General features: G+C 40.1%; 1 protein-coding gene across 1 annotated transcript; it reads left to right on the top strand.

Annotated features, from left to right (window-relative positions):
• The first annotated feature begins 4 nt into the window (after positions 1-4).
• On the top strand, positions 5-15933 carry dpydb (dihydropyrimidine dehydrogenase b). The gene is made up of 25 exons (XM_042227093.1): positions 5-1530; positions 6130-6240; positions 6360-6442; positions 7059-7146; positions 7805-7966; positions 8091-8287; positions 8560-8641; positions 8759-8846; positions 9061-9168; positions 9421-9590; positions 9683-9893; positions 10379-10563; positions 11112-11327; positions 11735-11899; positions 12217-12285; positions 12384-12467; positions 12631-12751; positions 12872-12991; positions 13063-13205; positions 13305-13359; positions 13461-13582; positions 14046-14195; positions 14858-14920; positions 15131-15208; positions 15302-15933. Exons 1-25 carry the CDS (start codon positions 1501-1503, stop codon positions 15464-15466), a joined length of 3066 nt encoding a protein of 1021 aa, XP_042083027.1. The 5' UTR covers positions 5-1500; the 3' UTR covers positions 15467-15933.
• The last annotated feature ends 436 nt before the right edge of the window (positions 15934-16369 follow it).

Below are 16369 nucleotides of genomic sequence, written 5' to 3'. Positions count from 1 at the left end.
CAATGCTACAGGAGACACACAACCACCTTCAGGGAACATAAGCTAGTCTAGCTAGATATAGCAACTTGTTTCATACATAAAATGAACTGAGGGAGCGCACCGAGGCCCAGTATAAGACAAAGGATCGTTTTGAACTCTGAATTGTACACATACACTCTATTAGTACAAAAATAAAAATCGGGGGGGGGCTGGTTTAGCTCACTGGGTATGAACAGGTGACACGTGCTCTGTTATTCCATATGCCCAGGTTTTTACTGCCTCCCCCGTGTTCCTTCTCCTAGCTTTCCTGTTTAGCTCCACTGTGCATTTAAAATTAAATAATAATAATTAATTTGGAATAAAAGCTATGTATAAAGCACCAGAAATGAGCAGAATTCCTCTTCAATAAGGAGGTTGAGTTTGCCACGTGAAATCACAGCCTGTGGTTAGTGTCCTTGGCTGTGTCAAAGAGCACATAAAGCGCTAGATGTATAAAGGCTAATTTACACCATTGAGGCCTGCTCTCAAAAACTGAAATAGATGTAACACTGTCTGTTAAGCTGGATTTAAGAAATAAGTGAAACATGTTTAGCGCCATCTTCTGTAAGTGTTGGAGTCCAGCTTGCCGCTGTGGTGGCTCTCCTCCACACAGTACTCAAAAGAGACAGACAGTGAAAGTGGACAGTATATCCTCTGTTTCTTAACATAAAACTCGGTGTTGCGGCCAGGGGCAGCACAAATGTGATCCCCTTAAAGTGAGCTTTAGTTTTAGTGTCCTTATTTTTCTCTCGTTATCGATTCTGTCACTAGTTAGCTAACATAAACTAATGTAAGTCTATTAACTAACCAACCACATGACAATCATGTTCCTTACTGTCAGAAGATGGCGCTAAACTGTGTTACATCTAAACCAGTAGAGACTATGGAGGAAGAATCAGTTATATTGCTACAGGAGAACTTGCTGATATCTAGTTGCTTGATCAGTCAAGTTCTGGCTGTCTTGAATAGCTGATCTCTCCTCTGTATGGAGAAGGAAGCGCCCGCAAAGTAGAAGAAAAGAATAGAGTCCTTGAGACAAAAAAGGGTTAACACAGAACTGTTTACCAGATAGAAGAGGAAAAATATGCAGAGGTCCACTCCCCTCTTAGAGGTGGAGTTTGAACTTTGCCGTGGTCACTGTCTAGCTTACAAACTCGGGTGCAGTGAACCCAGAATCTGCTAGCTGCAGCCGAGCTTGTAAGCTGAACCTTAACCCTCATATGAGTGATAAGAGCTCTGCCTGTGTGTTCACCTCATCAACAGGTTGGCAGGAGAAAGTATGACGTTTGATGCCTTCAAACTGTCTGTCTAAAATTTTTGTTAAGAGGGGTGACGCGGTCGTAAGCTCATATAGTTCCACTTGTGAGCAGAGTAGTCCCGGACAGTGCTTCGGACCTCTAAACCACAACACCAACCACAATCTGCAGAGGATAATTTTCAACCTTTTAAAAGCTTTTATTCCGGAAGCTGGGCTGAAGCACCATGTTGAGTAAAGATCTTCCAGACATTGAGGTAAATTTGCTGTGTTATATGTTATAGCAGGATATTCTCATATGATATATAAGTGGAAAATGCAATGTATAGCATTCTCTAGCAACACATATACAAGTGTTGTGTGGATAACAAATGATAATAAAATGTTTTCCATGCCATAGTAAAATAAAGTCATTCTAATTGTGTCCATAGAATTTTTATGAGTACAGATGGGGATTTAAAGATTATTCTCCACTAATCTAGAAGCTTAACAGCAGGCTAATTTGCACATGACTGGCCTCTAATTATGACCATTTCACAAGAAAAAATTGAAACTATACATACAGCTGTGATCCTGGAATAACAGTAAGTCAGTCACAATCATCTGTTCATATACAGTTTCATCAGACTTGCAGGCATATCACAGTTTTCAAATGGACTTCCGCCATGCACAGGGCACTGCATATCCTTTGAGTCCATCAGTTTCTCAGCACAAACAGTACTTCCCTTACTGTGAGTGTCTTTAGAAAAGGCCTGTGTATAATTCAACATTCGGCTGCCCACAGGGTGAGACGTTTCTTTCTATAAGAAGCAAGCTTGACCGCAAAGTCACACGATGGAGATTCATTGGGTTACTCTTTTTACTAATGTAAAGTATTGACTTTAGTGTGAGAAGTGCCCTGGTGTGATTTAGATGATACTGAAATAGAAATGAAAGTATCCAGAGTTTTTGGGACAAAGTAAAAACACATCTTACTAATTTAGAAATTGGCTTCACTGAGCCACCCACAGTTTCTGCATGTCGCACACTGATGTGTTCTCTGCCTTGTGGCAGAATAATACATGTCAAAGTGACATGAAAATAAAATGTTTTATAAAATAAAAATGTTTTTTAATGAAATAAAACCGCTTCTACAAACACAAAACAGATAAATAGGGGGGGAAAGGCACTGTCAAAGTGCCTGAGAACATGGGTGTCTAAATGCTTTTTAAAGGAATCTACTGAGTCACCTGATTTTTACTCTTTTAAAAGTCCTCTTGGGTGCACCAAGTAGAGACCAGTAGAGTTATCAGAGATATACGACAGACCTATACATTGGCTAATCACTGTAACGTGTTGCAACGGTGAGGATTTAGTGGGTAAAATGCCACACGATGCAGTCTGAACATGATCGCCTGGTATTATGTAACAAGCCATGTGTTTGATTGTACAACCTATAGATAACTGACACAGGGTCAAACTGGAGATGTCAGTGTGCATATGTATGTATGTGTGTATCTATCTATCTATCTATCTATCTATCTATCTATCTATCTATCTATCTATCTATCTATCTATAAAAAAGAAAAAAATTCCAGACTCGCCCCTGCGGGCGGTTTATCCTTCAAGCTCGGGTCCTCTACCAGAGGCCTGGGAGCTTGAGGGTCCTGCGCAGTATCTTAGCTGTTCCTAGGACTGCGCTCTTCTGGACAGAGATCTCCGATGTTGTTCCCGGGATCTCCTGGAGCCACTCGCCTAGCTTGGGAGTCACCGCACCTAGTGCTCCGATTACCACGAGGACCACCGTTACCTTCACTCTCCACATCCTCTCGAGCTCTTCTCTGAGCCCTTGGTATTTCTCAAGCTTCTTGTGTTCCTTCTTCCTGATATTGCTGTCATTCGGAACCGCTACATCGATCACTACGGCCGTCTTCTTCTGTTTGTCTACCACCACTATGTCCGGTTGGTTAGCCACCACCATTTTGTCCGTCTGTATCTGGAAGTCCCACAGGATCTTAGCTCGGTCATTCTCCACCACCCTTGGGGGCATCTCCCATTTTGACCTCGGGACTTCCAGATTATACTCGGCACAGATGTTCCTGTACACTATGCCGGCCACTTGGTTATGGCGTTCCATGTATGCCTTGCCTGCTAGCATCTTGCACCCTGCTGTTATGTACTGGATTGTCTCTGGGGCATCTTTACACAGCCTGCACCTGGGGTCTTGCCTGGTGTGATAGACCCCAGCCTCTATGGATCTTGTGCTTAGTGCTTGTTCCTGTGCTGCTATGATTAGTGCTTCCGTGCTGTCTTTCAGTCCAGCTTTGTCCAGCCACTGGTAGGATTTCTGGATATCAGCCACCTCCTCTATCTGCCGATGGTACATACCGTGCAGGGGCCTGTCCTTCCATGATGGTTCCTCGCCTTCCTCCACTTTCTTGGGTTTCTGCTGCCTGAGGTATTCACTGAGCACGCTGTCAGTTGGGGCCATCTTCGTGATGTATTCGTGGATGTTCCTTGTCTCATCCTGGACTGTGGTGCTGACACTCACCAGTCCCCGGCCCCCTTCCTTCCGCTTAGCGTACAGCCTGAGGGTGCTGGACTTGGGGTGAAACCCTCCATGCATGGTAAGGAGCTTTCTTGTCTTTATGTCAAGAAAAGAAAGCTGTATATATATACATAGAGAGAGAGAGATAGATAGAGGGATAGATAGACACACAAATCATGGATGTCATGGACACCTGTTCCCATAGCCGAATGTGTTAGTCCACATGGATAACACTCCTGTCAAGTCATCTTTGATGCTAAATGATAGACAGGCAACAGGCTTACTTATCCCAGCAAGGCAATGCCAAAACATATTTTGTGTTAATTGCTGGATGCCTCTGTAGTAAATTATTCTGGGTGAACTGTTGACTAGCTGGATTTTCTCAGGTTTTAGCTCCATAGAGGTAGAAAATATTTTTAGTAGTACTTTTAGTTAGTCTCATGCAAAGCCCTCTCCAAATTGTTTGATTTTAAAATCAAATAAATTATTAAATTATTACATTTTTGAATGATTTGATGTGTTATCACTGTACTTCCAATCAAGTATAGACTACAATGAACTGATTTTTTTTAATCAAAATTTTATAAAATGTCCCATATTTTTGGAAACTAATGATGGCGTTGATATGCTAAGACCAGTTCAATAGATCATTAGCCACTGATGTTCAAATAGTCAAGGTCAGGTTGGATTAATACATTCAGTGATAATATTCTTTAATGGCAGAATTTACATGAATAAAATACTATTCAGTATTCCCCCATGTAACAAGGTGTCAGTGTGCGACAAGCTTAATTTCTCGATTTCTACTGTTATATATGAATGCAACACGTGACATTGGCTCAGTGCATCGACCTGGCACCTCACCATTATCTTATCATCTTGACCTCGACCATGAAAACAGCCAGACTTCCTAGAATGTTCCACAGTTTCAATGTTCTTGTCGGCAAATCTCAGCAAATGTGCTGTAAAGAAAAATTATGTTGTTGCGGTCTGCATATTATGCAGACTGTGCAGTGTGAAGTTGAGGACCCAAAATGCAGACACAGAAGCAGGTAGGAATCAGAAGAAAGTAAGCCATTTTATTAGGCTGTAAAAAGTCCAGCAAACAAAACTTAATGTCTAAAAGGGAATTGCAAACTATAACAACAGGAACCTGGAATGAGGAAACACAAGGGTGGCTGTAGCTCAGGAGGTAGAGCAGGTCACCTACTGATCGGAAGTTTGGTGGTTCGATTCTTGGCTCCTCCAGTCTGCATGTCAAGTATCCTTGGGTAAGGTACTAACCCCAAGTTGCTCTCTGATGCGTCCATCGGAGAATGTGTGTGAATGTAGTTAGATAGCACTAAGTATAGATAAAGTGCTTGTGAGAATGGGTGAATGTGGCATGTTGTATAGAGTACTCTGAGAGAGTAGGAAAGGGATATTACCATTTACAAGAAAATAGAGACTGACAAGGAATAAGAGGAAGCCAGCACTATATAGACGCACTGAGGGGAAATAGCTCAGAAAATAAAACACTTTCTGTGGAGAAACTGTGCCTGTTTAAGATGCTCTTTTTATATTCAATCATATTGCTGACCTTTGACCAGTTATCCTAGTTAGTTGCAAAGTATTTTTCCAGCTGTTTCTTTCTAAGACCACTTACTTTTCCAGTCTTTTGTTGCCTTTGTTGTCTTTTGTTAACTTAATTATGATAATAATTATAATTGTATAAAGGAGCCTTTGAGGTGGTCTGGGCATCTGACAAGGATGCCTTGTGGGTGAGGTGTTCTGGGCATGTCCAACCAAGAGGAGGCCCTGGGGCAGATCCAGGACACTCGGTAGAGGTTTATCTCTCAGCTGGCCTAGGAAGCCTCTGTGCTACCTGGAAAAGCTAGATTAGGTAGTTTGCTACAGACTGGGCTTCTCTGCTTAGGCTGCTGTCCCAGCAACCTGACCCCATATAAGCAGAAGAAAATGGATGGATTATTATTATTAAATATGAAAAAATATATTTCATGAAATAATAAAAGGTTAGAAATATGTTTTATTGTGAAGAAAATATGGATGGGTTTGTGCCCCAATTTTTTTGGAATTTGGGGTTGTGGCATAAGACTTCTCTGAATATAATTATCTAGTTCCCTCTGCAACCATACCACTTTATAAAAACAAACACACTGGATGCTTTTCCTGGATCATTCCTTTATATGTAAAGCAAAAATGTGAACCACTATACTGTGGAGCCACTTGAAATGCTAAAACAAAGTCTCTGGAAAATAAAAGAAGATTCTACTCATGTTTATTAGGACGTGCAGTCTAAGAATCCAATCCTGTGTCTTTTTCTTTTCAGAGCATCCTAGCTCTGAATCCAAGGGTGAAGCATCATGCTCAGATCATATCCACAGCCAGTAAGAAGAAAGAAAAGAAACACTGGAAGAGGAACCCTGAAAGGAACTGCGGTGTAAGAAAAATACACAAACAAGACGTAGCTTCAATTAAAAGAGTATCTTTAGTCAAATTAGAGCATTTGCATAATTTAATGCTTGGAATATCATTCATCTTCTTCACTCTTTTTTCCAGTCTTGTGTGAAGTTAGAAAACAACTTTGACGACATCAAGCATACAACACTGAGCGAGCGAGGAGCACTACGAGAAGCTCTCAGGTGAAGATTAATGAAGAGGCTACTTTAGTTATTTGTTTTTAATATAGCATATGTCCCAAATATGATTTACATTCAACTTATGTTAAAAAAGATACCAAATTTCAGATGGTCACAACAAATGCAGGCTAAAGAAGAGTACTCTGATCATTGTCAGGCCAGTTCCACACATGTACTTTTTTTTTTATCACCATTAGAGAAAAAGGGCAGCAGTGCAGTTGGATGAATCCAACTGTTAATTGAATAGCCATGACATTTGTACACACACTATAATAATAATCCATGTCAAAAGAAAGTTTTTTTTTCCAGGACTTTCTTTATTTTTTCAGTTAGCTACACCATCATGACAAAATGTACAAAATGAACAAAATGAACAAAATGTAAATTTTATTTATGAGACGAAATCGTGATAGTGACGTACTGGCACATTAAACTAAGACACTGTACATGAAAAGTATTATCTTAAATGTATCCATTATAATATTAGACATTACAGCACTACAAACTGTGTTTTTTGTCTAAAATAACAAAAATCCTCCAAACTGTTTGCATGCAATTTTTATTTTTTAGAAATCTTACTTGGTTAAGCTGCAGAAACAAATGAAAAATTTGTGTTTAGATGTCTAAAATGTGCTGATGCTCCCTGTCAGAAGAGCTGCCCAACTAATCTGGACATCAAGTCATTCATTACGAGTATCTCCAATAAGGTAGAATCCACTCTGCACTCTTTCTGTCATGATCCCGAGTCTTGTACCCAGCGTTTCCTGTTTTGGACTTTTAGTTTTGGTTTATTTTATAGTCTGAGGTTGAGATTCTGTTCTTTGTTTGGTTACTCTTACTTATTTGTATTCCTAAGTCATCTTGGTTTCTTGTCTAGTTTATGTTGTCTTATCTCTGTCTCCACACTTATTCGCATGTTCCCCAGTCGTGCCTCTGTTTCTCTCACTCCCTCTGTTCCCTGCATTTAGTCAGTCAGTGTGTGTATGTTCTCGTACTTCCTTTTTGACTTTGATAGTCTCCTGCCCTGTGTGTAGCATGTGCAGTTTTGTCCTCTGTCTCGTCAGTTAGATTATGTCCAGCTGTCTTCGCCAGGTTATTCCTCTTTGTCCTGATTCCCTCGTGTGTGTATATATTGTCTGCATCTCCCTCATTCCTGGCTGTGTGTTCTGCCTGTGTGTTTAGTTTCCAGTTTGGTTTTGTATTTCATAAGTTCAATAATAAAGCTGTGTTTTTGAGTTAAGGTCCATATGAGAGTCTGCATTCTGGGTCCCCGATCCTGTCTTCACATAGCCTTATGTCTTCAGATATTCAAAGTAATACCAGATAGCAGTACTCTGATGTCAAGTGTGTGTATTTGTGTAACAGAACTACTATGGGGCAGCGCGTGCCATTCTATCTGACAACCCTCTGGGTTTGACCTGCGGAATGGTTTGTCCCACATCGGAGCTGTGTGTAGGGGGCTGCAACCTGTATGCTTCTGAAGAAGGACCCATTAACATTGGAGGGTTACAGCAGTTTGCTATTGAGGTACGACAGTTTTCAGAAAACACATTTCTAATCAATTATATTGATTTAACATCAGCCATGATGTAAAAGTAGTGTATTAAAGACTATTCTTGGCATGTGCATTTGTGTATGTGTTTCTTTACAGGTGTTTAGTAAAATGGGCATCCCTCAGATAAGAAACCCCAAACTCCCACCATTCAATGAGCTGCCAGAGTCTTACCACACCCCTATAGCTCTGATTGGCTGTGGCCCAGCATCAATTAGTTGTGCTTCTTTCCTGGCCCGTCTGGGATATGATAATATCACAATATTTGAAAAACAGAAGTACACAGGAGGGCTGAGGTATCTTAACATTATTATTATATAAAATATTATATGACAGTGTTCATTTCCCTCAAGCTGTTTTATATTGTATTGTTAGTTACTTGGGAAGTAAAGGTTCAGTCTTTTTAAAAAGAATTTTAGAATTGCACATTGAGACATGGGTAAACCTTTTTTAATATGTCTGCAAATTAGAGAGAGAAGCTGGCACGTCGACAGTTGAAAGACACAATACCAACATGATAGCATTGGGGAGACAAAAATCATTCAAAGAGATATGTTCTTCTATGCAGCACGTCAGAAATCCCTCAATTCCGGCTTCCATATGAGGTCGTCCAGTTTGAAATAAACCTGATGAAGGACCTGGGAGTGAAGGTATGAAATGTGGCACGTATTTTCAAAATAGTATTTGTAGCATCCATTATATTAGTCGAATCTCTTTACATGAGTCAACAGTTCAGTTAAAACATTTTGTTTCTGTGGCGTCTACAGGTGGTGTGTGAGAAGGGCTTGGGTGTTAATGGAATGACTCTGAAGTCCCTGAAGGAAGATGGATTTAAGGCTGTCTTCATAGGGATTGGTGAGTTTCACTTGACAACCATTATGAATAGATTCCAGTTTAGTTCCCTGTAAATTCATCTGGAATCTGGATGTGTCTGGATATTATGCACATTTGTAAAAAGTTATAATAAACTGCTGAATTACATCAACCATCAAATTTGTTTTTCTGCATGCATTTTAAGTCCTCATCAAGTCCTGTTTGCATGTGTCTGTGAATGTGTGTGTGACACCAGGTCTCCCACAGGCCAACAGAGCTGAAATCTTCAAGGGTTTAACTGTGGATCAAGGATTCTTCACTTCTAAGGACTTTCTGCCCATGGTGGCCTCTGCCAGCAAGAAAGGTACCACTTAATTTTTGTTCCTCTACCAGTCCACAGGATTATAGATCACATGTGCAGTAACAAAGTCACAATATACACATTATTTATATGAAGTCACGATCCCAAACATACGACAATAGCATCACTTCACAGCCTTTGATCAGCCCGTAACTTTTCATGTGTTAGTGTATCCGCACATACTCATTCATTCATACAGTACTTTTGCTGGTGACATGGTTTTTTACATTTTGGGCTCTCTGTCGCGTTGCCTAGGTATGTGTCAGTGTCGCTCCTCTCTGCCAGAACTAAAGGGAGTGGTGATAGTTTTGGGGGCCGGTGACACTGCATTTGACTGTGCCACCTCAGCCCTTCGGTGTGGAGCCAAAAGAGTGTATGTCTGCTTCAGGAGGGGATTCACCAACATTAGAGCTGTTCCTGAGGAGGTGCTGATGAGAGGCAGATGGATCAACTGACGCAGTATACAGACAGATCACCAGATGAGTGTACTGATATGTATGACGTTTTTTCCTCTCAGATGGAGTTGGCTAAAGAGGAGCAGTGTGAGTTCCTTCCTTTTCTGTCTCCCCGTGAGGTCATTATGAAGAATGGGCATGTTGCTGGGTTACAGTTCTGTCGCACTGAGCAGACTGAGGAAGGTGACTGGGTTGAAGACGAGGAACAAATTGTCAGACTGAAGGCTGATTACATAATCAGTGCTTTTGGATCCATGTTGAATGAGCCAAAAGGTAATGAGTAATCAGCTGCGCAACACATTACCCAACTTTTTGCTTCACCTTTAACTAGAAGAAGTAATGACAAATCCAGATGTAATTGTAAAACTTTCCGAGTGCTGGTTTGTCTTTTTTAATTTTACTTTTTTTTCTTTCAAATATACATTACTGAGCAAGTCTCTTGACCAACTCCCAGTTTCTTAACATGGGAAATAGGTGCAAAACCTGTAATTTAAATACAGCGCAAAAACGTTGTTCTCTGTTAGGTGTAGACAACACTAGTTCATCTTTTGAGTAAGGAACCTTTTAATGTTTGGTCAATGTTCAGAGGCTTGACACACAAAAACACATTTCTCTGAAAATCATCAGTTAAAAAGACCTGGAGTACCAGCAGCCCAAAACAACATAACAAAATTAAATCTGTAATGGTTTGAAAGTTTGCAGGTGATGTTTAGACTGAGGCAGAGCATGAAACTGACTGATATGCTGGGTGCTTGTAGTGACTGAGGCCATGACGCCTGTGAAGCTGAGTCGCTGGGGTACCCCAGAGGTGAACACAGGCACCATGCAGACCAGTGAGCCCTGGGTTTTTGCTGGAGGAGACGTCGCTGGTTTGGCAAACACCACAGTGGAGTCAGTGAATGATGGCAAACAAGCCTCGTGGCATATTCACAGATACATACAGGTAAGTCTGCTAAGACTCTAAACACCAATGAGTTCGATAAGGAGAGATCATTTGGAAGAACCGAACAAGATTTACCAAGATGGAAAAATGAATTAGACTCCAATGACCCGTTATCACAGAAAAGAATCCCAGTAGCGATAGGATTTAGAACAGGAAACCCCAAAACATAGGCACTGATGGTGTTGAAGATTGAGATGGAAGCTTGGATGGGGCGAGATGGAGATGGTTGGTTGCATGAATGAGAATCCGATGGAAAAGCACAGATTTTAAACCAGTCAGAATGGAGGCTTTGCCTTCTTTGATCCAATCAAAAAGGTGACTGGGCTAGTATAGTGATGACAGCACTGAGTTTGACAGCATGGGAAGGTTATAGTGAACATCTAGGAGAGCAAGCATATGAATGACTGCAGATCTTCCTTACTGAACTTGTGCCTATTAATGGTTTGTTTAGTGTCCATGTACAATTTTTGTACCTCATGCATAATACACAAAATATCATACCAATAATGTTACCAAAAATATTTATCCCTTCTCTTTTACTTGTATAGTCTCTTCATGGACAAACAGTAGACCCAGTTCCAAAGTTGCCATTGTTCTACAGTGCTATAGACCAGGTGGACATCAGCATTGAAGTTTGTGGAATAAAATTTCCAAATCCGTTCGGCCTGGCCTCTGCTCCTCCTACCACTAGCACAGCCATGATCAGAAGAGCTTTTGAACAAGGATGGGGCTTCGCTCTGACTAAGACATTTGGACTGGATAAGGTGCCACACATGCAAACAATGTACCAAACCACCAGTCACTAGAACGACTATACTTGCAGGCATTAAAGAGATTTATTCACCCGAACATGTATTTTACGATACCTTACAGTAAATCATTGTAACATATCAATATTTCCTCCTTGCAGACCTTTGCTGTTTTTGCATTTTTATATTTTTCCCATACCAATTTATTATGTAACCTCAGATTTATTCCTCAGGAAATTGTGAGCATACAAAAAAATCGAGGAAAAAAAGGGATTTGTTTAGGATTCTTTACCAGATGAACACAAGTAAAAGCTTCAGAAAGAAAAACACGAAAGCTTTGTTGTGTCTAGCAAGTTTCACTTTAAGGACCCCAAAAAAAGAAGTTAACCTCATGAATGGGCTCTATAAATCTGTGTCTTTAGGATCTGGTGACCAATGTGTCTCCTCGAATTGTGCGTGGTACAACATCAGGCCCTCTTTATGGGCCCGGTCTGGGCTCCTTCCTCAACATTGAGCTCATCAGCGAGAAGACAGCAGCCTACTGGTGTCAGTCGGTTGCCGAGCTGAAAAAAGACTTCCCCAACAACGTAAGTTTGATATTACATCATACCTTTCCTTGGTGATAAGCGTGTTGTTGCGTTAAATAATTAATATACATTTACTTTTCTGGATTGTTTCTGTACCATATTACATATTTCTTACTTTGATTTTTTTTTTTCCATGAGCTTCATTCCATCACATGTGCTTTACCAGACATTTCATGTCTTTAGTGCGTGTTCTCTAGCAGTGTCCATTTGCACCACTGTACCAAAATTCACCCAAGTTTGAAGTAGAAAGTTCTAAAATAATTCTAAAATGTGTGATGTTTAAAATCAAAAAAAAAAAATCCCTCTGTGTCCATCAGGTGGTGATTTCTAGTATAATGTGTGGTTACAACGAGGAAGACTGGACAGAGCTAGCCAAGATGGCTGAGGTGATAAAAACAATATACCATTATAATCATAAACATTTTTACAGAATATGTAGTCTAATGATGATTTAATTGTAAAAATAACGAATGTATGTGTTTAGGAGTCGGGAGCAGATGCTTTGGAGCTGAACCTCTCTTGTCCTCATGGGATGGGAGAGAGAGGCATGGGTCTGGCCTGTGGACAGGTACGCACCCAACTGAGAAAAAGCAAAAAACACCCCCCCAAAAAAAAAAACAAACAAAAAAAAAACCAAAAAAAAAACAAAACACCCAAATATACAAGGGAGGAAATGGATGTAAGAACAATTAAGTGTAAAGGTGTAACCATTTATTCATTTGTGTCATCAGGACCCAGTGCTGGTAAGGAACATCTGTCGCTGGGTGCGTGAGGCCATTTCCATTCCATTCTTTGCTAAACTGACACCAAATGTTACAAATATTGTTGACATTGCCAAGGCAGCCCATGAAGGTAACCACACTTCACCTTTTCATTCAGTGTCATTTTACATTGCTCAGTACTAATCCACAATGTAGCGAATGATTAGCAGATGCCTGTTAACAAGTCTGTAAATGTTGTGCTGTGTTATAGGTGGAGCGGATGGAGTCACAGCCACCAACACGGTCTCAGGTTTAATGGGACTCAAAGCTGATGGCGCTCCCTGGCCAAGTGTTGGTTTGGAAAAACGCACCACATACGGAGGGATCTCTGGTAAGTGCACACACGGTAAAGTATAGTGCAGTGCTGAATAAACTTATTTATCACATTAATGGTGTGTTCAGGTAATGCCATCAGGCCCATTACTCTCAGAGCAGTGTCAGCCATCGCCAGAGCAATTCCAGGTTTTCCTATTCTGGCCACCGGGGGTATTGACTCAGCAGAGAGCGGACTACAGTTTCTTCATGCTGGGGCTTCCCTGTTACAGGTGATAACCAATTTACTGTAACAGGTTTTGCCATTGAATAAAAGTTGATCACAGACCAGTCACTTAGATCAGCTGTCTCATTCTGTCGGGATACCACAGGTGTGTAGTGCAGTTCAGAACCAGGACTTCACATTGATTGAGGATTACTGTGTGGGTACGCAACTGCTTTTTGGCTGAGCTTTACAGGCATTCATTTACGTTTTTAGAGCTTCAAAATATTTACTTTTGTATTATTGTGACATTACACATGTTTAGGTCTGAAGGCCTTGCTGTACCTAAAGAGCCTAGAGCTAAAGGACTGGGATGGTCAGTCACCTCCAACAGCGAGCCATCAGAAGGGAAAACCAGTTCCCAGACTCGAAAGCCTGGTTGGAAAGGTACAACTACAACAGCTATAGTAACTTTTTGGTCTTTCTTGGCCTTATATCAACCCACACCTGAATGCTTCAGGCCAGCAAACTGCCAAAACCATCTGCTAGCTGCTAGTAGAGGTACTCGTGTTTGCTGATGACAATGAGTTAACCAGCTGCATCTTATTATCATTGCCACACTGGTACTTACTCTCTTAATTCCTGAGGAAGCAGTAAGAGTGCAATTAGTTTTGCTTCTGCTCCCAGTTAAACTTTTGTTAAATAAGTACTGAACCTGGGTAATGTGTTGTTATTTTCCTTAGGTTGTATTAAACCAATTTTAAAACATGCTAGAGTCCAGATTATTTCTATTACGTCCTAACATTTGAAACCTTGAATCAAAAGAAGATGCCTGTTCTTTTTCACATTAAATGGTTATTTGTCTAATAACCATTTGTCACCTCTTATTGGTCAATGTGCATGTGTTTAGAGTCTCCCTAGCTTTGGTCCATACCTTCAGGAGAAGACGGAAGCCATTGCTGCATGCAAGAAACAACTCCGAGATGCTGGTGAAACCAATGTGGTGGAATCCAACGTCAGCCGGATCAACGTGCCCCAGAAGCCTGTTCCTCCAGTCAAGGTCCATACGCATACATACGTGCTGCACGTTGAGTTCAATAAAGCTATATGTCACAGTCGGGCTGAGACTGTAAGGAGTGAAGAAGGTGGACCCAAGTGTAGACACGCAAAATAACAAAACTTAATATTAACTGAAGAATAACCCTGGACTTATAAAGCAAAGAGCAGAACTAAATCATGATCTAAACCGGGTGAGCTAAACATAACAAAACCCTGGAACATAGAAACCTGGCAGTTCATAAGCTTGACATGGAAACAAGGTAAGGTAACAGACACTCAGGCAGGGAAACAGCTGACACAAATGAGCATAACGACTTCACAGTGGAAGAGTAAAATGAAACACAATGAACATAGAAACACAAGACCTCTTCAAAATAAAACAGGAAACATGAGATGCAAACATGACAATACAAACTTGACAACCTGAAATCACAGACAAGAAATACATGAGACTAACCAGAAGACGTAAGTGAAACATAACTAGATTAAACTTGAGGCAACTAAATAATGAACCTAGAACTTAACATTATCTTCAAAATACAACAAAAGAGATCAAAAGCCGAATGAAAGGCTGGCTCACAGACCCAGCCCCTGACACTGCATTTGGTTTTTAACCATAAATGTGTTTTTTATGTATGTGTGTGGTGACGGGTTGTGTTATAGGACGTGATAGCCAGAGCACTGCGCCACATTGGAGCATACCAGGAACTTAACAACATGGAGCAGGTATACAGTTCTCATTCATTCACTCTAACCAGGTAATATTCGGACCATTGTAGTGATTTATAGGAAAAGATAAATGAACAAAAGGACATTGCACCACATGTGTAATCAATTTTTATTTTCTAAATCAGGTTTTCTTCTCATGATCACAGATAGCAGTAAAATATCATTTATCAAAATCACAACAACAACGGCCTTTCCCTGTGCTCTCAGGTCCAGGCTCTTATAGATGAAGAGATGTGTATCAACTGTGGGAAATGTTACATGACCTGCAATGACTCTGGATACCAGGTATGTTTTTCTACTATATCCAGACAGTCATCACTTTCTTGTTTTTCAAGAGATGTATCTGCTTCAGTCCCATAATGTGACTCTTATTTCAAGGCTATAACATTCGACCCTGAAACTCATCTTCCATCCGTGACTGACAGCTGCACTGGCTGCACTTTGTGCCTCAGTGTCTGTCCCATCATAGACTGCATCAAGATGGTCAAAAGGAAAACAGCCTACAAACCCAACAGAGGTGTACCTATTAGTCCTGTCTGCTAAAGGCGAGGATAATAATAAAACAAAGACATCCAACTGGATTGTCTTATACAGTAAATTAATTTGTGTGAAGTATAATCTTAGTTTGAAAGCCCAGCTCCAGTGGCACCACTGAGCAGAGAGGCAGATAACATCACAATAATTGTATAGTATATATAGTAAGTGTATGTCAATAATTCCACTCTGATTTAGTTGGTAAATCTGAATCTGACTTTGTTTTTATTCTCTTGTAGAAAATCATTTCAATGTTAAAAAGGCATTTACAGAATGTCAAATTAATTCAAGTCAAATGAGTTCTGTGATTTCAAATGTCTGTATTTTTGGATATAGAGAAAATATCTGTAAGATGGAGCACATTTTTATACAAATTTGTGAGATTGTGTAAAAAAATTAACCAACATAAAAATATTCTGTTATACATGTGTTATCAGGAAAATGTTGTGAAATGATAAAAATAAAAGCAACCATTACTTTGTGTCAAGTTATTTTATCATCCTAATACATAATGTATGTAACATACATTATATCTATTCAAATATTTAAGTACAGCTTTGCTGTGTTTTTGATATTAGGTAATATTATTGTTCCTATATATTCATATATATTCATGAAAGTTGCACTAGTGCATGTAAACAACATACATTCTGGGCTGGTTAGATTATACTAAGTTTGAGGTTAGTAGACACTTTACCTCTAATTTCTGTGAACGGTAAGAATTCCGTGGCTGAGTTTAGTTAGGCTGGAAGCTTTTTGTTGCTGAAACATTTTGAAACAACCTTTGAAATGGTTTGAAAATATTTCCCTTGAGTATTTGGTTAGTTTCTTTTTAAAATGTAGCATTAAATTCAGGAAAAACATTGTCACCTTTTCCTCATCAATTCAAGAAGCTAAAAATCACTATTTTGG

The sequence above is a fragment of the Haplochromis burtoni genome, unplaced genomic scaffold (assembly GCF_018398535.1).
Source record: "Haplochromis burtoni strain Fernald_Lab_line unplaced genomic scaffold, NCSU_Asbu1 Contig_243, whole genome shotgun sequence".
In the NCBI taxonomy this organism is placed as follows: Eukaryota; Metazoa; Chordata; class Actinopteri; order Cichliformes; family Cichlidae; genus Haplochromis; species Haplochromis burtoni.
The sequence above is the reverse complement of the archived record's forward strand: the minus strand, read 5'-3'. Positions and strand labels throughout refer to the sequence as shown.